The following is a 26,592-nucleotide window of genomic DNA, read 5'->3' as shown; positions in this document are numbered from 1 at the left end:
GGTATTTTTATTAGAATTTCAATTTATAGACATTTTATTGTGTCTACTAAATGACAGCACTGTGTTAGAAATTGATTCCAAAACATTCCACACAGAACATATGCTTCTGGAGGGCAGTGATCCTATCAATTAATATTTAATGACTAGAAGTGTCATGGGCTTCAGTATGCTTAAAATCTCATGAGCCATTTAGCAACAAAAGGATAAATGCCAATTTTATTGTACAACATTCCTTTCCCTGGAGATCCAAAAGAATCTGTCTTTTAGGACCTATCTAGTTGGAAAGATAAAGACCTAAGGTTTTAAGTACCTTATATCTACAGTAGGAGAGATTAGTTTCAGTTGGTAGGATCAGAGTAGGTTTTATTAAGGTAGTGGGCTGTGACCTGTGCTTTGTAGATAGGTTGGGGGATGTGGAGAGGGAGTGAAGGGCGATACACATTGAGAGAATGACATGACCAAAGTTGTATCTATAGGCCGGTACAAATTCACAGCCATTGAGCAGTGAGTTGAATAATCTGGCTTTTATGGCTAAGGGTTTGTATAAGGCTACAAGAGGAAAGATAGGATGGCAGATTATAGAAGGCCTCAATTACAGGTTATGACATTTGTGCTTCATCTAGTAGGTGCTATTCTTTATACCTGCAAGTTTCCATACATAGAAGTAGCTCATTCTGCTGTCTTCAGAATATGGAGGTGGCTCCAAAAAAGATTGACTTTGGTATTACATGGAGTGCTATGACTTAAGATAATGAATTTCTGTAATTTTTAATTATTTTAGTCTCTTGGTCTGTTTGTGTTAAACTATAATAGCTTTCTTAATTTAGTTCTAGGCATACTACATTAGAGGATAAGGTGTTGAAGCAATACTTTTACTTTAAAAGTAATAAGGTATCACAAATGTTATAAGAAATTTTTTGAGCGACAGTTCTTTTTATAAGTATTGTGGTGAATTTAGACACAATAGTATCACAATAGACGTCATTCATTGTGTATCTGTCAATCTCAGCAATCAGCCCACAGCTAAAGCTGTGATATCCAACTGTACTTTTCTCCTTCTGTTAATTACGTAAATTCCAGATAGCCATGTTGTTTCATCTGTAAATGTTGCACGTGTATTTATGAAAGATAAGGACTCTCTCTTTCTCTTTTTTTAAAATATAACCACAATACTGTTAGGACACTAAAAAAATTAACACTTAATATTATCAAATGTTAAATTTGTGTTAAAATTTCTAATTGTCTCCTAAAAGTCATAGTGTTTTTGTAGGGTTTTTTTAGTGGAGGAGGGGATCGAGATAAGACAAGATCAACACATTTTCTAGGTTGATATTATGTCTTAAAAATATCCTTTAATCTACAAGTTCTCCCTCTATCCCTGTTTTTGGGGGTATTTTTTGGGGGAGGGGGTTGCATTTCTATTTGTTGAAGAACACTGATTGTTGGTCTTACAGAGTTGCCCACAGTCTGCATTTCCTGATTGTGTTCTGATGTTGTAATTTAGTATGTTCTCTATAATTCAGGTTAATTGGTTGCTGGATCTAGAGACTTCCTCAGATTCTCTTTTTGTTTTTGGTAATACTATTTTTAAGTGGTGGTATATTTTTTCATTAGAGTACATGGTATCTGATTTTTTGTGTGTATGTGATGTTATTCTCCAGAAAATTTCTTACACTTTCCTTCACCTTGTTTGGTCTAGGGATAGTCTGTTCTCAAATAATATTGATCAGTATTCTTAAAGGATATCTACAAAGAAATGTGTCTTAAAGTTCATTTAATTCATATAATGGAAATGTAAATTGGAACTATTGATGTGGATGAGATTTTTTTAATTGAAGGTCTTGTCAAGTTAAGAACATGTGGTTTAGGATTAACAGACTAGGGTTTGACCTCTAACATTGAACAAGTTAACTTTGGAGCCTGTTATACACATTTTTAAATGAGCTTATTTCTACCTACCTTCAAAGTTATTTTGAAGATTAGATAATGTGTAAAAAATACAGCACAGTGTATGACATATAAGTGCTCAAATGATGGTTGTTATTGTAGTTCTTTGTTCTGTAAATCCGAATTTGGAAGAAGCACTTTAATGGAAATCAAATATGATAAATTAATTTCTAAGAGATCCTGAAATTCAGATTAAAAATAACTGCCAGGCAGCACTGAAGAGAATTAGTGAACTAAAAAATAAAAATAACTCAGAATTTACCACAAAGCAATAAAGAGATGAAAATAGCAGAGGGGTTAAAAGAGGAGGAAAGGAAGATAAGTTCTAATGAACAACTAATTAGAGTTATAGAAAGAAAAATTGAAGACAGCAGAGAGGCAAAATTAGAAATGCTAAAGGCTGATAATTTTCTAGAATTGATGAGCTTCATGAATTCTTAGATTTAGGAGGCACAAGAAAACCTAGACACATCAGAGTGAAAGAGCAGAACACCAAAGACACAGAGATCTTTAAAGAAGTTAGGGAAAAATCAGATTCCCTAAGAAGGAGTAATAACGATTGTAGAAGGATCCAGTATGCTTCATCAGCAGTGTGGGGATCCAGAAGATAGTGGAATAAATTCTTCAATGTGTTGAGTGAAAGTAATCATCTATTATTTTATAGTCAGCTAAATTATCACATAAGGATAAGAACAAAATAAAGACATTTTCTGAAGCACTCCATTCTCCCTCCAAAAAAGCAATTAATCTGTCAACAGACCTGCTGAAGGAATTATTAGAGGTTGTACTTCAGGAAGAAGGCCAATGACACCAGAAAGGAGGTCTGAAGTAGTAGTAAGGCTAGTCAAGAAATTGGTAAGCCTGTGGGTAAATCTAATTACTGAATGGTATAAGAATGTAACAGCAGAGATTGATAGGGGTTTAAAAAATAGAACCAAAAATAAAAATATAATAATAACATGTAGAGTTAGTAGAGTGACTAGAGTTTTAGTTGCAGTGATCTAATGTTGATTGGAGCTGTGTCATACATTACAGTAGCTACTAGTCATGTGGTTATTGAGCACTTGACATATGTATAGTCTAAATTGATCTCCTTTAGTTGAAAAATGTAAACAGATTTCTAAGGCTTAGTATAAAAGAAGAATGTAAAATATGTCAGTTTTTTATATGGGTTACTTGTTGAATTGATAATATTTTGGTATTTTGGATTAAAGTATGTTATGTGTTACCTGGAGGGTAGAGATTTAAAGTCCAAAGTGGTAGATACGTTTGCATTTTAAAATTGTAAAGGTGAACATAGTGAACATGGAGATGGAGTATGTAACTTCTAAAATAATGGAGGGTGTGTGACTAAACTTAATGATGTGTAATCCTAAAGAAAGCAGAAAAAGAAAAGGAAAGAATAGGATACAAAGTAAGCTCATATTTTAATGGTGTCAGAAGGCTCTATGAATGATTCCTTTTAACCTTTAAAAATAGAATTTTCTGGTTGTCAGGTTAGGGGCAAGAGTGGAATCATTCTTTGTTCATATCAGGTAGAGAAAGGTACAATAACAAAATCAGTGAGAAGGAAAACTGGGACATACTGAGGAAGGAAGTAGTTTGTTTGGAATGTAGGTTGAGTTAGAGTAGTAGTAGACAAAATTTAAATAGTTTTTGGCAATAATATGGAAAGCTTTGAATACAAAGTATTTGCAGTGAGGACCTTTGAAAATTTTAACTGCTTTCATTTCTCTTTAGTGTCAGTATTTATGTTTACATAAACTTGATTCTTGAATCTTGTTACATATATTTTCATACGTAGTAGTGGTAGTAGGTTTTTTTTTTTTTAAACTAACCTTCTTTCAATCCACCCTGTTGATTAAATATTTGTGGGCTATTTTAAGGCCTCCAGTCATCATTTATGATGAACTTTTGCAGAGTGAGGTTTTATAAATGTTGAACTTCCTTTAATAGTTCTCCTTTTCTTCTCAGATACTTTGCAATTTGATACAGTTGTCTAGTCAAACTATTTGTCTAGTCAAAGTATTTCCAATGTTTTATGTAAGACACGAGTATTTATTGGCTGTTTTATTAAAAGAAATATCCCCTCATTTATTTAAATTGTAGCAGACATCTACTATACCTGTTTCTAGTTTTTTGTTGTAATAGTTCCACTATTATAAAAAGGAGTGGTATATAAACTTTTGCTTGGCTTTTGTTTGAGTGAATTTATAAGGTAGTTTTAAAAAACACTTTGTTTTACATTGGTTGGGTTGGAACCTTTGCTTTACTTCTTCATGTGATTATGAACAGATCATTTATTCTCTGAACCTCTCTTTCCTAATTTGTAATATAAGGATAATAATTCCTAACTCACATGATTATTGTAAAGATTAAATAAGACAATAATGTAGGTAGAAGCAGTTTATTATCTTTCTTGTGGACCATGCAAATATATGGGAGTTTAAATAGCAAAATGCCACTTCAAAAAATCTGGACTGCAACGGATACCTCTAATATAAGAGTAGTATTTAGAAACATAAATTATCTTATATAATGTCTTTTAACTTAATAGTATATTAAAATGCACATTGAACCCTTCTATAGCTTAGTGAGATTTTGGGACTTGCAAATAGTCTGGTTTATTTTTGATTTTTTTATTAGATTTTCACAGTGCATTTCTGCAGTGACATACTCAATTTGAGATTGTTGTTTTATCAGTAGACCTTCATGTGCTTTAGAAAAGAATGTTTTGTTTCATATTCTTGTTCCCAGTATTTTATGTCTTGTAAGGAAAAGATGATCAGATAAATGTACTTTTTATATATAAAGATGTTGATTACAGCATTATTTAGATTAAATTGAAATAACAAATGTACAGTGATAGGAAAATGGCTAAATTATGTTCATACAGGGAACTAATAAACATTACAAATGATGTTTTTAAAATATTTTTAATATGTATGAAAAAAAGTAGAATTAAAAGTAGCTTTGACAAATACATACAGTTTATATGTATCTCCAAAAGCTTGAGGGCAGTACACAAAAATAGAGTAGTTTTCTTCAGGTTGATGACACTAATTTTTAAAATTTCTTTCCTATGTATTTTTTATATAGTCCACATTTCTAATATAATCTATATTTATAATATTTAGTATCTAATCTAATGATAATTTTGCTTAATTGGTTAAACATAGAACTTTCTTGTTTTCTTTAAAAAACTTAGTATAACCTGATATAAATCTTTTTAAAATTGTAGTAAAAAAACATAAAATTTACCATCTCAACCGCTTTTAAGTATATACGTAAATAATTGAAGTACCTGTAATTCCAACACTTTGGGATGCTGAGGTGGGAGGATCTCTTGAGGCCAGGAGTTCAAGACCTACCTGAGCAACATAATGAGACTCTGTCTCTACAAAAAAATTCAAAAAATCAGGGCGTGGTGGTACACGCCTGTAGTCCCAGCTGCTTGGGAGGCTGAAGCAGGAGGATCACTTGAATCCAGGAGTTTGAGGTTGCAGTGAGGCATGATGATGCTGCTGCACCCCATCCCCAGGCAACAGAGAGAGAAGCTGTCTCAAAAAAATAGTTTAATTATATGTACATGTGCTTAAAATACTAAACTTAAAATAGTTTGTCTATTTGCATACACTTAACAATGTAACAGCATTACATTTTTGTGAAACAGATCTTTAGAACATTTTTTTCTTGCAGAATTGAAACTCTATTCCCATTAAAAACCTCTCCTTTTTGCCCAATCCCAGCCCTTGGTAACCAGCATTCTACTTTTTATATCTATGAATTTGACCACTTTAGATACCTCATATAAATGGAATCATACAGTACAGGTTGAGCATCTCTAATATGGAAACCAAATCTGAAATGCTCCAAAATCTGAACTTTTTTGAGCACTAACATAGTGCTCAAAGGAAATGCTCATTGGATGGAGGATTTTGCATTTCAGATTTTCAGATTAGGGATGCTCAGCCTTTTATTGTCCTTGTGTAAGTGGCTTATTTCACTTAGCATAATGTCTTCAAGGTTCATTCATGTTGCAGCTCGTGACAGGATTTCCTTACTTTTTAAGGCTGCATAACATTCCATTGTGTACCAATTTGAAGTCCTTTGTGTCTTAACTCAGGCTACCATAATAAAATACCATAGATTGAGTGGCTTAAAAAACAAATTTATTTCCTCAAAGTTCTGAAGACTGGGAAGTTCAAGATCAAGGTGCTGGCAAGCTAAATTTCATTCTGAGGTCACTTCTCTTGATTTGTAGACAGCCACCATCTTATCTTGTTTTGTGCCTCACATGACCTTTTTTTTGTGAGCCACCATCTTGCTTTGTGCCTCACATGACCTTTTTGTCTGTGAGCACACTGAGAGTGAAGGGAACAAGCTCTCTGATGTTTCATCTTACAAGGATATTAATCCCATCATGACTGCCCTACTCTCATGACCTCACTAAACCCTAATTACTTTCCAAAGGCCCGCATCTCTAAATACTGTCACATTGGGTGTTAAGGCTTCAACACATTCAGTCCATGACACCCTGCATATACTTTACCCCTACTTTCACCCCAGGTAACAACCATCCAAAATTTGGTGTTTACCATTCCACTGGATTTTTCTTTTACCGCATTTGTTTATGTGCTTTTATCTCAAGCAATATATGGCTTTGTTTTGCATGTTTGAACTATATAGATGTACTGTCATGCCAAATGTATTCTGTAACTTGCTCTTTTTGTTCATTTGCTATTTTTGTCTTTTTAATTCATATGTAGCTCTTGATTAATTTTCATTGCCATATAATATATGATTATATCATTATCCTACTGACAAATATCGAGGTTGTCAATATTTGACAAAGTTGATTTGCTAAATATTTCTAATTTTTTCCATTACAAACTACTACTATAAACATTCTTATGCATATTCCAACATGTATTAATGTTAGAGTTACTCTAGAAGTGGAACTGCTGGGTTAAAAGGTGTGTCTGTTTTCAAGTCAATCAAATACTGGCATGTTGCTTTCGTAGGTGGTTGTGCTAATTTGCTCTCTGTTAGTGGTAGATGTGAATTCCTATTTCTTTCTACACATCTTTTCTGAAAATTGGCATTGTTGGAGTTTTTAATTGTTGCCAATCTAATGTGCATGGGAATAGTATCTTGTGAGCTTAATTTGAATTCTCTATTGATATTTTAATGATGTTTTATTAGTTTATTGGCCATTAATGCTTCTTCTCCATTAAATGCCTATTTATATAGTTTGTCCATTTAGTTTTTTTATGTGGTTTTTATCTTTTTAAAGATTTTAAATACTGAAGATAGTAATTGTTAGTTATATGTCCTGTAGATAATTCCTTCCTCTCTGTGGTTTTTTTTACATTGATGAGTAGAAGTTGCAAATATTAATGTAATATTTTTCTTTTAAAAAATTTTTCTTTAACCCAAGGTCTTACATGTAGGCTTGTGGATTTTATTGTATTTAAAAATTTTGATTTTTCACAGTTAGGCCCTCAGTCTACTTGGAATTTAATTTTTTGTGTAGTGTGTTTTATAGATTTAATTATTTTTCCTATATGGATAACAATTTTAGTACTCAATTAACTAGTTTCATCTTTTCTCCAATAAGTTGCATTCTCAGCTCTTCAAGTTTCCATATATTCATGGAACTGTTTCTGGTATATGTATTTTGTTTTATTATTTGTCTATTTCTGTACCAGTATCACAGTGTCTTAATTATCATGGTGTTAGAATAAATCTTGGAATCTTGTAGAGTGAATTTCAAAACTTTATTCTTTAAAACTGGGCATTTTCTTTACTATATGTATTTTAAGATCAGTTGGCTGAGTTCTGTGAGGACTTTCTGGATTTTGTTTATAATTGTGTAAAATTTAGTAGTTCAATTAACTAATTGGGAGAGCATTGTATTTGCATTATAAATAAAATAAAATGTCAATGTTTGAGCTGAAAAGAAGAGAACTGTAACATTTCTTTGAAAATTTTTTCACTTTCTTCTACACAATGTTTTCTGTAATGATAAAAGACACGCTTAATGCAGAAAACTTCATTTAGGTAAAGAGGAAAATCACCAATAATCCTGTCTACTACCAAAGCTAGTTAGTCATCTTTGTATGTACTTCGCATCATTTTCCCTATATATTACAGTGATTTTACAAACCTTATATGTAAGGGATGAGGTAACCAGGGATATTTTCGCAAGTAGTTCAGCTTTTCCTGAATGTATTGGTTTATTCAGTTATTCAGTGCTATTCCAGAAAGTTATCTGTTTTATTAAGAACTTCAAATTTCTCCAAATTGTATAACATTTTTCAGTTTTTTATTATTAACATTGAACATTTGTGTTTTCTCCTATTTTTTGATTTGTCATGCCACAAAAGTTACTTTACTGGTCTTTTCAAAGAACTGGCTTTTGTGGTTACTTCTTTTTGTTTCATAATTCACTAATTTTTGTTTTTATCTTTTTCTGCCTTACGCTAGATTTATTTTGCTGTTTTTTGTTTTTTGTACACTTTAAGTTGATCCTAAACTCCTTTATTTTTTTGTTTTAAAAATGCATTCAAGGTTAAGAATGGATCAGTTGATTGCTTTGGCAATATGTGACTTTTAGAGTTCTCTTTTTCATTTTTAAAACTTCCTTATAAAAGTTTCAAAATATACAAAAGTAGAGGGAATGGTATAACAGTGTTTTTCTGTTGGAGAATATTCATGCAAATCTCAGATCCCCAGATACATCAGTATGTATCTCTAACAAATATAATTTCTGTCAAGGGTGATGTTGATACTATTAATATACCTAGTAAAATTTAAAATAATTTCTTAATATCATCTAATCTCCAATAGTATTCAAAATACTTTTTTTTCCTTTCATTTTCCTTGCCTTTTCTTTGTACAAATGACTCAGTTTCTCTAACAGTCTCTATTTTCTGGATTCAGCTGATTATACCTCCATATTGTCATTTCATACGTTCCCCATATCCTCTGAATTTCCTGTAAACTTGTAGTTAGATGAGGTGTGATGTGATTCAGGCTTAATTTTTAAAAAGAATATTTTGTAGATGTAATCTATGTAATTTCTATTGTATTTATCACACTAAGAGAAACAGAATGTTATCTCTTTGTGATGTTAACATTTATCGGTAGGGTGAAGTGTCAGCTTTGATGCATCCATTATAGAGAGCTGCATCATCCTTTCAACTAATAGTTTTTAGTAACTAATGATTGCATAATTGTATTGGGTATTGCAAAAATGACAATATTCTTTTTTTTTTTGGCGTGTATTAGTTAAAATTCATCTATTAAGAACTTTATCCATCAACTATTTGGTCACATTGAAGAACCCTTTTTATAAGAAAAGCAGGACAGATTTTTGACTTTTTAAAAACTTTTCCTGTGGAGTTGGTACCCCAGCAACCTCCACATAACCAATATGAGTTCCTTTTTGTTGTTAGTATCATTATGAAAGCAAAGATTTTAACATTTATTTTTCATTGCACTGATTTTTCTTTTTTAAATGCTTAAATTGTTTCATCTTGGGCCTGCAAGAGCTCAGAACACCAATAGCTTTGATACTTGCTTAAAGTATCATTTTTTGCTCCAGACCTTTAATCAGGTATTTCTTAAAAAAGTCCTGGTTCCTATGGGTAGGAAATGGTCCTTAGAAACCAGAATAATAACAAGTACCAAGATGCTAATTGCTTTTAGGTTGTTGTTATTTCAAGGCCCTTTCAGTGGACAGTTTTTTTAAAAGATAGAAGTACATTATGAGCTCATTTGTAATTTCCAGTTTGTATTTAAGGTAACACAGTTTTTACTTCTATGTTTAGAAGATTTTATATGTTATTTTTCTGTCTCTGTACACTGAAAAATCTTGCTAACATTGACATTGTTACGTATATAAACAACTAGTTTTTTAAGAAGCAACATCAGTATTACACTAACACTGTAATTATTGAATATAGTTTTTTTTTACAGTCACTTTTGTCCTTAAATTATATTCCACAAAGAGTATACAGTATAGTACAATTACAGAATTTTAAATTTTATTGAAATAATTCTCTGTGTGGTTCTACTGCCAAGTTGGTAGTTAGGTTTGTTTTCGTTTGTTTTTAATTTTTAGGGATTTTTTTCACTTTACATTTTCCAAAGCCAAAACTGTAATACAGGCTATAGTTTCTCTGACAAGCTTCATAATACACTACGTTTCTACAGAGAAATCTAGCCTTCCACTCCTGTCTAGTCTACTTGTTTTTTCTCTGCCTTTATCGGTATCTGTTTTCATAAATTTTTTGGTTTATCCCTTTTTTATTCAATATAAGCTGAATTTTTTCCTACCCTCTCCCTCCCACAACATTAGGTAAAACGTAGCACAGTATACACAATGTTTTATAGCTTGGCTTTTTTATTTAATGATAAATATATCCTGGAAATCACTGCATGGCAGTATATGGAAAATTTTCTCATTTCTTCCTGCTGCTGCATAGTTCTTTTTGAGGGAAGGAATTGTATGAAGCTTAAGGGAAATTAATTTTGGGGTGGAAGAGAACTTTCCATTTTTCATTTTTTACTTTTTTGAATTTTCTAAGTTAATATTTGATTTTGTTTTGATTTTTAAAATGTTGATGATTATATGGGCAGAAAGATTATGATCCATGTTTTTTCTTTTTACATATATGCCTATATTTAAAATATGCAATAAATATTATTTTTTAAAAGTCTCTTTCCGTAACTAGAAGAGATGATAGAATATGAGACAGAATTCTTTGATTACCTCTTCAGGTTTTATACCTTGTCACTGAAGATTGGAAAGCAAAACAACTAAATCTAGGAATAGCTTTGTGGCTAATGTCATGTAGTATGTTATGTACCAATAAGTATTAAGTGATTGTAAAGTCTTTAAAAGAGCATATAATCTTTTTTGTAGGTAATAACATTGGCTGTCTATGTCTTAAGTTATTCTTTTTCGTATACATTGCTTATGAAATAGTGTTATATCTTAATCTACCATTTTGAGTATAGTTTCATTAAATTTATTTACTATTTCTACTTGATAGTGGAGCCTTTGTACTTACTAAATTTTGGTAAATATGAACATTATAACACATGTCTGGTTTTACGTGTCTTATTTAAACGTTCTTATTGCCATTTGTTTCTTAGGTTTCTTATTGTCATAGTTTACATCTATTTTCAGGTGTAATTGTTCACAGAAGTGTCCCATTTCAGGTGGTTAAATAGTCACCTTATCCTTATTTATTGTTTTCTTCCTAGAATCTTTTGTTATAGCCCACAAGATATATTTGTGAGAATACTGTGAAATATAATAAAATGAACACTATGAATCTGCTACCCAAATAAAAAACTTGACTGTTACCTGTATTATTGTATATGTCATATGTAACTTTTTATCCCCCCCCTTCTTATCCTACCATGGGTAGATGACTGCCATAAATTCTTTATTCTTTCCAGCATGGTTTTATTATGCAAATGACAAAAATATATTTAGATTTTTTTGAGTTGCATAAAAATGTTATACTCATATGTTTTCTGTGACTTGTGTTTTAATTCAATAATGATTCTAACAGCTACCCATATTTTTTTGTGTGTAATTGTGTAATACTCAATACTTGCCTATGAAAATACCCAATTTCTTTTCCTGGACATTTGGGTTGATGGACATTTGGATATTTAAAGTTTTTGATTTTAAGAACAATACTGCTGTTAACATTTTTGTATTTGTTTCCTGGTGCATTTATGCAAGAGTTTTTTTAGCTTATATGTCTAAGTGTATATATTGCTAGGGTGTGGAGTATGTTAAACTTTACAAGACAGATTGTTTTCCAGTGTATAGTTCCAATTTATGTTCTCACCAGTGGTGCTTAAGAGTTCTTGCTATCCTCACTAGCACTTGGTTAAATATTTAATTTCTTAATTTTTGCCAGTCTGGTGTGTAGTATCTTCCGTCTTTCTTTGTCTTTCCCTGATTATTAAGGTGTTACACCTTTTTTCCCCCCACATTTGTGACCACTGGTGTTTTCTCTTTTGTGAAATTCTATGAAATGTCTTTTTGTGTCTTTAGCTTCATAAAAATTTTAATTTATTATTTAACTGATTTTGTAGTTTCTAAAACTGTATTATGATTACTCATTTTCTGTTGATTATATATTTTGCTGTTACCTTCTCCCAGTTTGTAGCTTGCTTGCATTGTCACTTCTCTATGCTGTCTTTTGGTGAATAGAAGTTATTTATTTTAATGTGTAGAGTTTTAATATGGACACAAACTCCCTTTGCATCTTGGATACAGATCATTTATATGATCCCATTCCTTATCTGTGTTTAATTTTCCCTTGCTCTCTGGGCATCTTCATGTTAATTGTTGAAAGTCTTTAAAGCAGTCCCTAACAACAGTTTTTAGGTTTTCAACTGTTGTTGCAATATAGTTTATTACGTGGAGATTATGTGGCTATTTTGTAGTATAATTTAACCAGATTTTCTTTCATGTTAATTTTCTCATGTCTTAATATAAAAAGTCCTTCCATACTCAGTGTTCATAAAGATATTTTCACATATTTGCTTCTAAATTTTTTTAAAATTTTGCTTTTTATATTTGTATCAGAAAGTTATTTTTTGTTCGTGTTTTGTAGTAGGTAGGGATCCAATTTCTTTTTTTTTTGCCCTTGTAGAGATAAGCAATTAAATTGAAATCTGCACTGCCATTTTTTCCCTCCACATTACAGGTATATATATCTTAGGGTAAAGGCTAAGCTACTACAACTATTAATAAATGCAGAGCATAGTAGCATAAACAGACTGGAAGCTTATTTCTTTCTCATAGCAAAAATCTTTCTCATGGTTTAAGAAAATGGTATCAGTCTGCTGCATAAGGTTATTCACTGGGCCAAGTTTCTTTCATCTTGTTGCTTCACTAATCCTTAGGCTTTTGTCTTTGCTGTGTGATCTGTTTATGTATAATTGTGCTGTCCTAATTTTTTTTTTATCTCCCTGTAGGTTTGTCTATTTTGTTGTCTTTTTTTCTTTTAAAGTTAGCTTTTGGTTTATACTAAGCAGATAAGACATTATATTCTTCAGTGTATTACTGTTTTCTGTATTTTTATTGGTTGTGTGTGTGAGTTAGTGCTTTCCCAGCCTGTAATAGGTGGGTAGCACTCAGTCTACCTGTTCATTTCCTTGGTAGCACCTCTATGTTTAAGGAGTCCAGGATAATCATATCGGTGCATACCTTCCTTCCTCTTGGAGAATATGGTTTTCTTTCCTGATACTCGTGTCCTGGCCCATGTTTTTCTGTCATGGTTCCCTAGGTTGACATCTCCAGAGGAGAGCATGTTTGGTCAGCTCTCAGTCCTGAACCCTAGCAGAGGCTGGGGACTCTTGTCAACCTCAGCCATCAGTTCTTGCTTACCTTTCTGGCAGCCCTAGCAGCTTTTCCACCTGGAAATGATAGCTGGTAGTTGGATTAGATTATTATGATGAAAAGAATATCCAATAACCATGAGAAGAAAAAACAAGACATTTATATCATTGGAATGAATGCCAAATGGCCTTTAATCCGAACTTACTTTTGCACTTTTTTTTAAGTCATTTCTTTCACTGATTGACTTACAACTTGTATCTTCCCGTATCAGCATTTTCCTAATTGTTTCTCTGGGTTGCTGACTTCTCCAAATGGTCACTGGTATTATACAGGAAGCAAAGTTTCTGTGGTTAGATTTAACAAGAGACATCAATGCCAATCTTAACATTTAATTTCTTTTTTTAGGTTGAATCCAAGATCAATTGACATCTATCTTAGATGAATTAAAATTTTTAAAAAGTATATATTCCTAGTACAAATTTTGATTCTGAGTTTAAGTACCGTTAATTTGATTTGTTTCAGTAGTCACTAATGTGGAACAGCCGTCAATCACTACCGTTGATCATTCATTTTATATATATTCCAAGTTACACAACTAGGCTGAGATAACTCAAGGGAAATTGTTCCATCAGCCAACGTGGTAATGTTAACATGTATCAGTAGTGCAGAATCACTTCTTTTGGGCATAATAATGGTAGGCTTTTTACTCAGTGGAAAAGCAAACACAATTGGTTTTGTATAAATGTAATTTATTAAAAAATTCTTTAGTAATTTTTTTTTTTTTTTTTTTGAGACAGAGTCTCACTCTGTTGCCCGGGCTAGAGTGAGTGCCGTGGCATCTGCCTAGCTCACAGCAACCTCAAACTCCTGGGCTCAAGCAGTCCTACTGCCTCAGCCTCCCGAGTAGCTGGGACTACAGGCATGCGCCACCATGCCTGGCTAATTTTTTCTACATATATTTAGTTGTCCATATAATTTCTTTCTATTTTTAGTAGAGATGGGGTCTCGCTCTTGCTCAGGCTGGTCTCGAACTCCTGAGCTCAAATGATCCACCCGCCTTGGCCTCCCAAGTGCTAGGATTACAAGCATGAGCCACCGTGCCCGGCCAAAAAAATTCTTCAGTAATTTTGATAAAATCTCAAAATTGCAAATAATTTGATACTCTTCTGGTGCAGTTATGAAGGCTATTAGATCTACTCTTAAGAGCAGGTGTGAAATCATTTGAAGACGAAAAAAAGACCACAAATAGAAAATTCAAAGAAAAAATTAAAGACTTTGCCATGCATAAAGATGCACTGCAGGAGGGAAGAAGAGAGCATCTTGCACACCACAAGTCAGAATTATAGGTTTTGTTTTGTACTTGAGTAGATCCCAAGATTCCCCACCTATCATCTTCCAGAATTTACTTGTGATCCACTGTAATCCCTTGTAATGAAGTATGTATTACAGTAGAAGTATGGAAGGATTTTAATTCTACAAACATCTAAAAAATAAACTGATAATGTACATTTGAAAAGAGGTCAGATGTACTTTTGAAAACTAGGGGAATTAAAGTGTTTTTGAAAACTAAGGCGATAAGACATTGAAAATATTCTAAGAGGTTAGAAATTTTGTTCAGGTGACTAAAACATTAAGGACCTCTTTACGGTTTTATTTGTTTTCTACTTTTAGCATATCTGATCTGGAGTTCTGTTGACTTATAGAAGGGCTGATTTTATTTACTTCCTCATGCTATGGCAGGGGCTGACTTTGCTTTTGTATGTGGAGCAACTTGATTCACAGTTTTTTGATAAAAGAACAAAGGCCAAAAAATATGTAGCAGTTGTTATTAATCAGTATTTGTTAACTTATTTAGTCAGTAAATATGTATGGACATTGTATTTTGTTGACACCTGGGAATGTTATAGTGAACACTATGATGTGGGCCAGGTACTTTGCCAGGCAGTCACTATTCATGTATTATCACATTTAATCCTAAGGGCTGTGATGTAGGTAGATATTACCCTGTATTACAAATGAGGAATGTTAGGGTTAGAATGGTTAAGTACACTTACATAGCTGAGAGCTCCAGAGCACTTTTACTTAAAACCATGTTGTATATTTGTCGTGAAAACATAAAACTAGGAAACATTTTATGTTGTATATAGTGGACCAATATAATGTATATTAGTGGTCTTAAATGTTAGCATACATCAGAAACAACAAGAGGATTTGTTAAAATTTGAGTTGTTGGACCCCATCTAAAAGTTTTTTATTCAGTAGGTCTAGGATGGACCTGAGAACATGTATTGCCAACAGGTTTCCAGGTCTGATGTTGGTTTTAGGGACTATACTTTGAGAATCGCTAAAATATCTAATTCTGCTCTTTATGTCCTTATACAACTAAGCATGCTATGCCAAATCTTCCATGTCTTGATTAGAAATCAGACTTAGTGCAAATATGGTATTAATGTGGCATGAAACCGTGCTTTTATTTTTCCGATACTAGTATTTCTCTGAGCATTTGATCCTGACGAGCAGAAAGCTTTTAAAACATTTAAAGGAGATGACCTAGAATATCTGTTTGTTTACCATTTTCATATTTGTTGTAATATAAAAGCTTATTAATTATGAGTTTAACACAAATTAGCATAATAAGGCTTATGGTTAATTTGGATTTTCTTTGACTCTCTGAAATGCTTCAGTAAATTATGTCCTTTATGCATTTTTTCATTTTGATGGTTGCATTCCACTTTTTTGTACTGATCGGTTGTTTTAGATCAGCCAGTATGAATTTAGCTATTTTAAATGTTAATACCCATGTATATAAATATCTACATACTTAAAGTAGGCAGAAGAGTTGATTTAGCTAGTTTAAATATTAGTCTACTCACACATTTTTGTAAATACACACATTTGCAAAATAACTAAAACATCACTAACTAGTTTGAACAACTGTGCAGTTCTAAAACGTACATTTTTAACCTTTTCTTTAAAAGATGTTAGGGTATGACGCTATCTCTTTATCTAATGGAAAGAAACATCTCATTCCATATTTTACTTTTGCTTTCAATGTTCTAGCCTTATATACCTGTTTAATTTTAATAATCATGATGAATGATGTCCAGCTCACCAATATGAAATTCTCCTTTTCCTAAGACTTGAGTTATCTGGATGAATAAAGGGCCGCTTGGTGAAAGGCGAAAGATTTATATGATCTGAAGAGGCCCTTGGGATGGAGGATTGTATGGCATTAGTTTTTGCTTTTTTTTTTTTTTTTTTTTTTTTTTTGGTAAAAAATCATGGTAGCTTTCCACAGGTTTTAATTATGGAAGCTAATGATCTTTCCTATTTATTGTCTTTTGGACTTGAGTGACAGGAGGGAAGGGAACACTGTTGCCTTTGTGGGAAAGGGGGACAGATAGATGAGAGAGTAGAGGCATGAAGTTAATTTTTTATTTTATTCCCAATAATGTAACATTTGCTATTTGTTTAAATGCGTGACAGGCTTTCAGATTAATATTTTTAAATTTTAAGATAACTTATGCTAATTTGTGTTTGTTTTTATAGAGAGGATCTGACGAACTACTCTCAGGCAGTGTTCTCAGTAGTCCAAACTCTAATATGAGCGGCATGGTAGTTACAGGTAAGTATTACTCTCAACAGTTTGTTATTATTTGCCATTTTATGGGGCAGAATGTTAAAACAAAAATTTATTCTGATATACCCTTTCTTTTTAAATGCTATGTTGAAACATTTTAGAGGAAATTTTTACTATATATAAATGAGTCCAGTGGAAAAATCTCGAAGTTGGTGACTTTTGGGGCAAGTAACTCATAAGTCTGATTGCCCTTTTTTTTGATCACAAAGATGTAATCCTTTCTCTTTCATGTTATAGTCTCCTCACTCATCCCTTTTGTATTTTTTTTTTTTAGTTTTTTTAATCATTGAATATTTTTACTTTAAGTATTTCTTTATGCCATAAACCCTAAAACCCAAACTGTAAATAAAAACCAAAAAATTCAGCTACATAATTGTTTTTTTCCTGTGGTTTGAACCTTTTTCTTTGCTGTAACAATTCTCTGAATTGATTTTTTTTTTATGTTGTCAACTTGCAAATTTAAGATTTTGTTTTAACTTTCAAAGTTAAGAGTTTTTCTTCAGTTGTATATGTCTGAAATAATATTGGTTGTTTGTAGTGTCTATAAACAAATATAGACTAATTTTAGACCTTAGTTTTATGGCTCATGAGCCAAAGTTTGAATCTGCTTATTGTTGAATGAATTTACCTTATAACCCTACATTTCATATTATTTACTTCAAACTGAAGTTCCTTTTTTCTGTTATTTTTTCTTGAATTACTTGCTTGAGAAATTAATTATATTGGGCAATGAAAGGATCTTAAAAGACGAGAAGACATTTTGATTTCCTTTAGATAGCCATTACTTGCATATACATACGCATCCCTTACGATTCAGTTAACTAAAAATTACAAGGACGTACTTACCAAATATAGTCATAATGATGTGAAGAGGAATTTGTCACCACATCATTATTACTGATTTTTCTGTGTAGTGATTACAAAGGCCATCATGAGGCCATGATTTTGATAGTCAAAGTACTATGTACAAATAATTGACCCAATAGGCGCAAGTATCTTTAACTCTGCTTTGTCAGTTTCTCTTTTTAATAATATATATTGTGATTGATAATGGAAATTTTTTTTTAAATTAATATTTAGGGTTATGACAGAAATTAGTAGCAGCTTCTCTTCCCCAAAAACTATATAAATGAATAAAATGTATGAAACAACTGTTGTCTGGAATTGATGAGCAAACAATACAAGATCATGATCTTTGAGAGAAGGGAAACATGAGGCGAACCTATGATCACTCTGGCTTTCTGCTTTGAGCTACCTTACTACTACAGCACAGGGAAATGGAGCTCAAGCAGAGCATACAGGTCTTACTGAGTTGAAGAGACTGAGTGTAATTCAAAGCTTTTCAAATATAGAATCTGTGGGGAAGGCCCCCAGAGAAAAGGAAATTGTCTAGGGGTTTATACATAGGGTAGGGGGCAGAATTTGGTTTGGAGAATTCACTTTATTCAGAATTTTGGATAATGGCCAGTCTGTGTGTGTGTAGATTGAGACTTTACAAGATCTGTCAGAAATCACCTGCTCTGGGGCTGAGAGCTAAATGGTTGAGCAGTGCTCTAAGAAAGACATAGCAGTTGTAGATAGTCAGACATTAAGAGTTCTGGAAAGTCAGAATGCAGACATCTTGCAGAGGCCTCAGACATTCCATTTAGACTATGAAAGCTGAGTCCTTAAAGGGTCACTCTCTATAGTAAGAGCCATCCATAAGACTAGTTAAACTGAAAATCTAATCTGACAGAAATGTAAAAGATTCACCAGTAATTTAATTGCCTGCCAAAACAAAAACACTGCCCCCTAAGGCAGACAGCATGATTCAGTGTTCTTATAACTATTCTCCATAGTATCTAGCATACCATCAAAAATTACAAGTCATGTGAAGAAGCAGAAAAATAAACTGTAAACTACAAAGAAGCATTCAGTAGGAGCAGACTTGAAAATTATCTAGATAATAGAGTTAGCAAAGATGATAAATATGTTAAGCTATAAAGGAGAAGATTGACATAATGATTGAACAGATGGAGGAATATGTTAACAGATAAAGAACTGTAAAGACTAACAAATTCTATACTTAATGGGGAAATATTGAATATTTTCTCCTTAAAAACAGGAATTAGGCAAGGGTGTCTATTTCACAATTTTTTTTCTAGCTGCCTGTTTGTATTAGGCAAATGAAATAAAAGGTATAAAGATTGCAAAAGAGAAGTAAAACTCTTATTCATTATCGTTTTTTTTTTAAATAGAAAACCTAAAGGGATCCACGAAAGATTTGGTAGAACTAATAAATGAATTTAGAATGATTACAGGGTACAAGTTCTATATATAAAAGTAATTGTTTCTTTATTACTAGCAGCAAATTATTGGAAAATGAAATTTTGAGAAATCCATTTACAAAAGCATCAGAAAGATAAGATATCAGGAACAAATTTAACAAAAGATGTATAAGACATCTATACCAATAACTTCCAGGCTCTGCCAGAAGTTTAAATAGACCTAAATAAAGGGAGAGATAAACCATGTTCATGAATTAGAAGTCTCAATATATTAACGTGTCAATTCTTTGCAAATTGGGATGGCATTAGTCTGTAATTAATCAAGCCAGTAGGCTTTTAAGTTGAAATTAATGAGTAGATTCTAAAATTTATGTGGAAATAAAATGAGCTAAAACCATTTTGAAAAAGGAAAAGTTGCACTGATTTCAAGATTCACTGTAAACTTATAGTTAATTAAAGCAATATTAGCATGGTTAGTGCCACAGAATAGTGTTCGGAAATAAGCTCACATTTAAGGTCAATGACTATTTACAAAATTGCTTTGGTCACTCAATGGAGAAAGAGAATTCTTTTCAACAAATGGTGCCAGAACAGTTTGAAACACATTAAAAATAGAAAAGAAAAAACTCAAACCCTACTGTAAGGCTGGTGGCAGGTACCCCTCCCTTCCCTAATGAAAAAAGAAGAAGCCCCTCCTATTTCTGAATGCCCACCCTAAAGCTGAAACAAAGAAATTCCTCACTCCTTGCACCATCTCCTGGCCGAAGAAACTCCTATTCCCCCAGTCTTAAGAACCTACATAAACCCACTCAGACTTCTGGGTGGCACGGCCTCTCTGGTACCACTCCATGGGTCCCCTGAGGCTCGCCCGGGTCCCTCTCTCTCAGGGACTCATTACCGCCACCCGGGAGCGCTCCAATAAATCCTCTTTACTTATCCCTTTCTACTCTGCCTGTCTTTCTTCCTCTGGCGCCAGCTACTTCAAAGAAACCTTACACCTACGTCATACCATACAGAAAAATGAGATTAAGTATGTACTAAACTGTAAAAACTATATAAAGCTTTTAGTAAAAATCACAGGGTAAACTCATAAACGTTGGAGTAAATGATTTCTTAGCAAAGATACAAAAAACACTAATCATAAAGTGATTATAAACTTGATCAAAAGGGGAAATTTGCTCATCAAAAGACATCAAGACAATGAAAAGACAAGGCAAGACTGGAACAGAATAATATTCACATATCAATGCATATATCTGACAAAGGGCCCATATCCTAAAGTATTTGTAAAGGACTCTTACACTTTGATAATATGAACAGCCCAATTTTAAAAAATGGACAAAAGTTATAAGAATGGGTAATAAGTACATAAAAAGATACATTAGTTATGAAGTAAACACAAAACCATTATGATATAGCCTTCACACCAACTAGAACAGCTAAAATTAAACAGATTGGCAACACCAAATATTGATGAAGGTATAGAACTATCTTATTGCTGCGGAGGATATAAAATAGTTGGGAAGACAGTTTGGCATTTTCTTATGCCAAACTAACTTATGATGTAGTACTTCTACTTTTAGTTTTTTATCCAGTGACAATGTACAAGACTTGTACAAATATGTATATCAAGACCTTTATTGATAATGGTCCCAAACTTGACATAACCCAAATGTCTAACAGGAAAATGGATAAATTGTAGTATAGCCAGACAGTGGATTGCTACTCATTACTATTAAAAAGAATGGTTATTAATACATGCAATAACATGGGTGAATACGAAACATTAAATGGAGTAAAAGAAGCCAGACATAATAGTATATAACTGTGTGGTTCTATAATATTTCTATGAAGTTAAAGAGCAGATAATAAGTTTTTAGTTTAGAATAATGGATGGCTGTGTATGTTGGGAGCTTAACAGGAAGTAGAAAGGGCTTTTCTGGGGTGATGGAAATGTTCTATATCAATTAAGTTGTAAAATATCCAAAATTTGTTGAAAACAGTAGATTGTTTTTGGGAACAAGTACTTTTGTTGGAATATGAAATGTTAAAAGTGTGTGTGTGTGTGTGTGTGTGTGTGTGTATATATATTGCTTGAACTTTATTAATAGATTTACATTATAGAAAGGAGTTTTGTTCCATTTATATTTCAAGGGGCCAGGGCCAGTAATGTATATAGGGGAGAGTAGTCAAAAACTTTATAATAATCTACTTTAGAGATAGCAAGTTCATGAATTTTAGGGTCTTGGAAGAAGGATATGCAGGAAATGATGTATCAAGAAGTTACATGTGGGAAATCTATGTACTATCTTTATAACTCTTTTGTAAATATGAATTATTTCAAAATAAAAAGTTTAAGAGAAAAATACGAAATTACAACTCAGTTATTTGGAAGAAGATGAGTTTGGGGAAAATGCTAGTTTTAGAATCACTAGGTTGATGATGGTACCATTAACAAAGGGGAAAAAGTGGAAAAGAAGATTTTTGGTGGAAAGAATGAATCTATGACTCTTCCATTTTTTAAAGTATGTTTAGGAATGATACATAATGTGCTTTATGACCAAAGAATCAGTGTAATCGTTTTGAGGTGATGGAATGAAAATTCCTTAAAGTCTTGTTTTACCATGAGAAATGTACAGGCGATCAATTTATTTAACCTCTATGTACAGAGAAAACATTTGAGTTTTAAGATTTGTTTTTTTTCCTAACAAAAATCAAAGTCTTACGTATGTTCTAATGCACCAATTTGAATACTGTTGCTCATAAGAGCAGATACCATAAAAAAACCTTTAAAAACTTGTGATTATATTTGCCTGGAAAAATATTCCCTATGGTTCAGATGACTCAAAAGGACTTTTGCTGACAGTGTTACAAGGACACTTCCTGGTTTTCAAATATAGAACAGGATTTCATTTTTATGTTCCAACTGCCAGCTTTATCCAAAGTGTTTCTTCTAACTGAATTCTGTTTCCAAAACTATCCCTCAACAGCCTTTCCGTTACCTATCCAGACTTTCCTTCTCTTACCTATTGAACAGATACTTTGTGTCAAAGAAAAAATTGACTTTAGAAGTAAGAAATATTATCAGAAACTTAATCTCAGGTAAATATCTCATAAGTTGATATAATAAGAATATTTTGTAATAAATTAGTTCCTTCAGGAGAAATAGAAGTAAAATATTAAAAAAATAGAAGTAGCCCCATCTAGCATTGGAATTAGATTTTATTGAAAGGAATTTGTAACTCTTTGGCAGTGGGCAGAGGGTTGACAATTGGAAGGTATAGTCTCTTTAATTTTTTAGTCATTTCTTTATAGCTATGGAAGTGGACTATCCCTTTAGGTATACATATTTCTGCCAGTGCTGATTGTTACTCTGTAATAGCAGGATTTATTTACTACTGCTAAAAGTGACTTTTGCTTTAAGTGAAAGCACTGAAATCATCCTATAGATTTTGGTACACCTTACTCAGAACTCTGAGATTTTCACTTTAATTTTTACAGACATTTTTGATGTGATGCTCTTTCATTTTGTTACAATGCTTTTGAGAATATTCCAAACAGGTTATTTCACAGATTGAATGTTTGTGAGGGTTCTAACATGTCTTCTTGCATATAGAGGTAATGAGAGCCTTCTTTTAGGAGCCTTCTATATTTTTCTAGCTCATGCGTAAGGTACTTTTGGCACCTAGGCTTTGCAGCTACTTGGAAATGCAGAGTTACAGCCATCTTTTTACAGTAAGCCTAGTGAGGCTTTTTATGTGGTGGGTGTTGGAGTTAAATAAACAGCCAGCAGAATAACAAGTACCATCTATCTGTATGTATCTGCTCTTTTTTTTCTGATTAACTCTTTGAAATTTCTGTTTCTTGTATAAAAATGAATACTGGCATTCATTTTTCTTAGAGTCTTTTTATTTTTTTCCTAGAGCCAGCAGCTTCTGTAACACCGTGCTTTGCCTTTAAGTCTGATTAAAACTGCTTAGAATTAAAACTGCTTTGCCTCTCAGTATCATATTTGATAATAAAAGGAGTTACCAAAACTTTTATAAATGCATTAGTCTGAAAGTCTTGGAGAATGAAGATGTACTTATATTTGTCAAATAGTTTTCTCTGGACAGATGAAGTATAAAGTTTTGAACTGTTGCACTTTATGTGGGTATGCAGTTGAAAGTATATTAGTGAATGAGTGGGACTAAAATAATATATTTACAAATAAATTGATGGCAAAACCCAGGTGCTGGAGTGTTTATAATGATCAGGTAAAGATAGGAAGGACCTGGGGCCAAAAGAGCTTGGGAAACTAACAATTTTGGGGAATGAATGAGCAAGCAGAAGGTTCAAAGCAGGTATCAGATAAGTCAGGGGAAGAAAAGTAGAAGTAGAAATTGTTAGGGTTGCTATGAGAACAGACAAATTCAGTAAGGAGGAGAGGGTTCACAGTTCCCTGGTCACTGATGGATGTGGTGATTTTAAAATTAACCATGATCTTGGTAAGACCCATTTATTTGAAAGTTGCAGATAAAAGCCAATGGAGAAGAAAGATCAGTCAGGAGGAGAAAAGTGATGGACTGATCAGAGGTGAAGATGGTTGACTCTAGAATTGATGTAGAAATCCAGTTTTGAGCTTAGAAGGAAGTGTTTAAGTAGAAACGGTTTTAAAATTTTATTTGTTTTGAATTTATGAGTAAATGAACATCCTCCCTAAGCAAAGGCTTTTAAAAGAGCTGAATAAGGTATAGAAAATGGTATGTACTTAAAGATTTGTACCATTAGTATATTACCACATGCCTTGTTAATTGAACATAAAGTCCTAAAATTATTTGCATTATTACTAGTTTTACATACCCAAACAAAAGTTTCTGGGTTTACTGGGGGAATGGAAGGAAAGGATCATGGGAAGAAATTCAGATTATTCTGTTGTCTTCTGAAGAATCATAGAACTGTAACCCTAATAGACCCAATTCTACTTACTTCTCTGATAGAGTGATAAATGAATGGCCTACGTGTTTCATAAGCTGAGGGCCAGCCTTTCTCTTTGGCCCCTTTTTTTTTCCTAGGCTTCGGGTGTTTTTATATATGAAAATAGGCTTCGTTATGATTAAAGGAGTTCCATTTCCTGTTGCACATTCTCATAGTATCAATTATTTGAAGTGAAGACTTTCATAATGTTTAGTACTAGGATAAGAATACTTAGTAGCCATCTTTTGAAGCTATTAACTAACTGAAATAGTATCAGGTAGTGTAAATTTTGGCTTGGTCTTTGGGAGCAGAAGACAGATCTTTTTTAAGCCACCCATGTATAATGTGAAGTTTGTCTTTGGGATCCTTTTGTAGTATAGTGGTTTAAGAGCACAGACCAGGCAGGGCATGTTGGCTGACACCTGTAATCCTAGCACTTTGGGAAGCTGAAGGAGGAGGATCACTTGAGGCCAGGAGTTCGAGACCAGCCTGAAAAACATGGGAGAGCCTGTCTCTACAAAAAATAGAAAAATTAGCTGGGTGTGGTGACACACATGTGTAGTCCCAGCTACTCAGGAAGCTGAGGCAGGAAGATTGCTTGAGCCCCAGAGTTTGAGGTTGCGCGGTGACCTGTGATGACACCACTGCACACTAGCCCAGGCAATAGAGTGAGACCCTGTCTCTAAAACGTGAAAGAAAACCTCCACAGGCTGTGGAGTCACACTCCCTGAGTTTTAATCCTTTTTCTACTCCTGTCTCCCTCTCCCTCTCTCTCTCTCTTTCCTTTTTTTCCCTTTCCCCCTTTCCCCTTTTCCCTTTCCTTTTCCTTTCCTTCTTTTCCTCCCTTCCTCCCTTTTCTTTCTTTTTCCTTCCTCCCTTCCTTCCCTTCCCTACTTTCCCTTTCTTTCTTTTCTTTCTTCTTTTCTTACTTTCTACCACTTGGTAACTGTCTGACCTGACTTTGGGCATTTAACTAGCTCTTTAGCCTATAAATGACATTAATAGGTCACGATAATAGTGATCTTAGAGTTGTCAGTTGCCTGGCATGTAGTTGACTTTCAGTGAATGTTAAATATTGATGGAAAATAAAATTATATTTTCTATATTTTTCTAAGAAACCCAGATGTTTATCTTAATCCTTGATTCAAAAGTATACCACCTTCTTTCTATGTTATTTAGCTGTTTGACTTCTGCCTGCCATGCACCATTCAGAAAGTATCCAATACAAATCCAAAATAATAAACTATTCCCTTAATAATAGGTTTAGGTAGGCTTTTGCATTTTGGAAATTATATTCTGAAAATCATGTGAAAAAGAAGCTTTTTTGCCCCTTACAGGTACAGTGATAGGTAGAATCTTTATTTTGGTGGGTTTTTGCTTACCTTTCTCCCAGAAGGAAGGACAGACCATATTAGAAGAGCTGAAATTTGCTGTTTTGAATATCCTAATACCACAGCTATAACACATGGGTCTCTAGGTTGGATTATGAAATATTTGTCCTTGTTATTCAAACTAATGAACAAGAACAAACTATCAGGTTTCTGAACTCAGACTGTTTTGGCCAAAAAAAGGCCTTAGTCCTGCATTGGAAGAATATGCCTGTATGCCAGTTCCATGTTTTAAGTTATGTATGTAGTTTTTTCATTCCCCTTGTTTTAACTTTACATTTTCAATTAACAGACCCAGTGATGATTTTGTTAAATAAGATACCATAAAGTAGAAAGTTTAGCCTCTTTCTTCTTTTTGACAAGTTCAGGTGCCTGTGCATGCACAAACCTTCCTCAGTAATGAAAGGAGGTATGGATAGCTTCCTGTAGTTTTTCTTATTTTTGGAGTGATGCTGAGCTAGCCAGCCAAGATTTTCAGGGTAGTATGTTCAGAAACCATAGTTTACTCCTCTTCTGTACAAAGGCAACCTAAGGGGATTTTTAAATGCATTGGCTGGCCATTCAAGTATATAAGCCTAAGTGAAACTCTTAGAGTAAAATATAACTTAAGTATAGCTTGACAGGTAAATTACCAAGTGAGTTCACATATTATTTTCTCCTAGAAATACCTTCTGTGGTTATACAATAAAGTCATTACCACCACTCTCTCCCAGTCATTGGCGAATTCACTTTTAATCACATCACTGTTTTACTTTCTTTATAGCACTTATCACTATAAGACATTATCTGATTCATGCAGTCCACCTTTCCCATTAGACTATAGAGCATCAGCAGTCATATTTACCTTGTTCATTGTTTTATCTCCAGAGCCTAAAACAGTACTAGGCACGTCTTTGATATTCAGTAAATGTTTAAAGAATTCATGAGTGAATGAATTTTGAAAATACTTAAAGAAGATCAAGATGATCTTAGAGTTTTATAGATATTGTTGAATATACATACACGATATTGTTTATA

General features: G+C 33.0%; 1 protein-coding gene across 5 annotated transcripts in view; it reads left to right on the top strand.

The window, feature by feature from the left end:
* The window catches only part of PTBP2 (polypyrimidine tract binding protein 2), a 74,785-nt gene that overhangs the window by 9,203 nt on the left and 38,990 nt on the right, over positions 1-26,592 (top strand). For 4 of the 5 annotated variants that reach the window (XM_045547471.1, XM_045547474.1, XM_045547473.1 and 1 more), the window contains exon 3: positions 16,874-16,949. In XM_045547471.1, the coding sequence (XP_045403427.1) occupies positions 16,874-16,949 (76 nt within the window). Of the gene's footprint in view, positions 1-16,871; positions 16,950-26,592 lie in introns of those variants that run through there. The other variant, XM_045547475.1, reaches the window with a different exon arrangement.

The sequence above is a fragment of the Lemur catta genome, chromosome 3 (assembly GCF_020740605.2).
Source record: "Lemur catta isolate mLemCat1 chromosome 3, mLemCat1.pri, whole genome shotgun sequence".
NCBI classification, from domain to species: Eukaryota; Metazoa; Chordata; class Mammalia; order Primates; family Lemuridae; genus Lemur; species Lemur catta.
The sequence above is the reverse complement of the archived record's forward strand: the minus strand, read 5'-3'. Positions and strand labels throughout refer to the sequence as shown.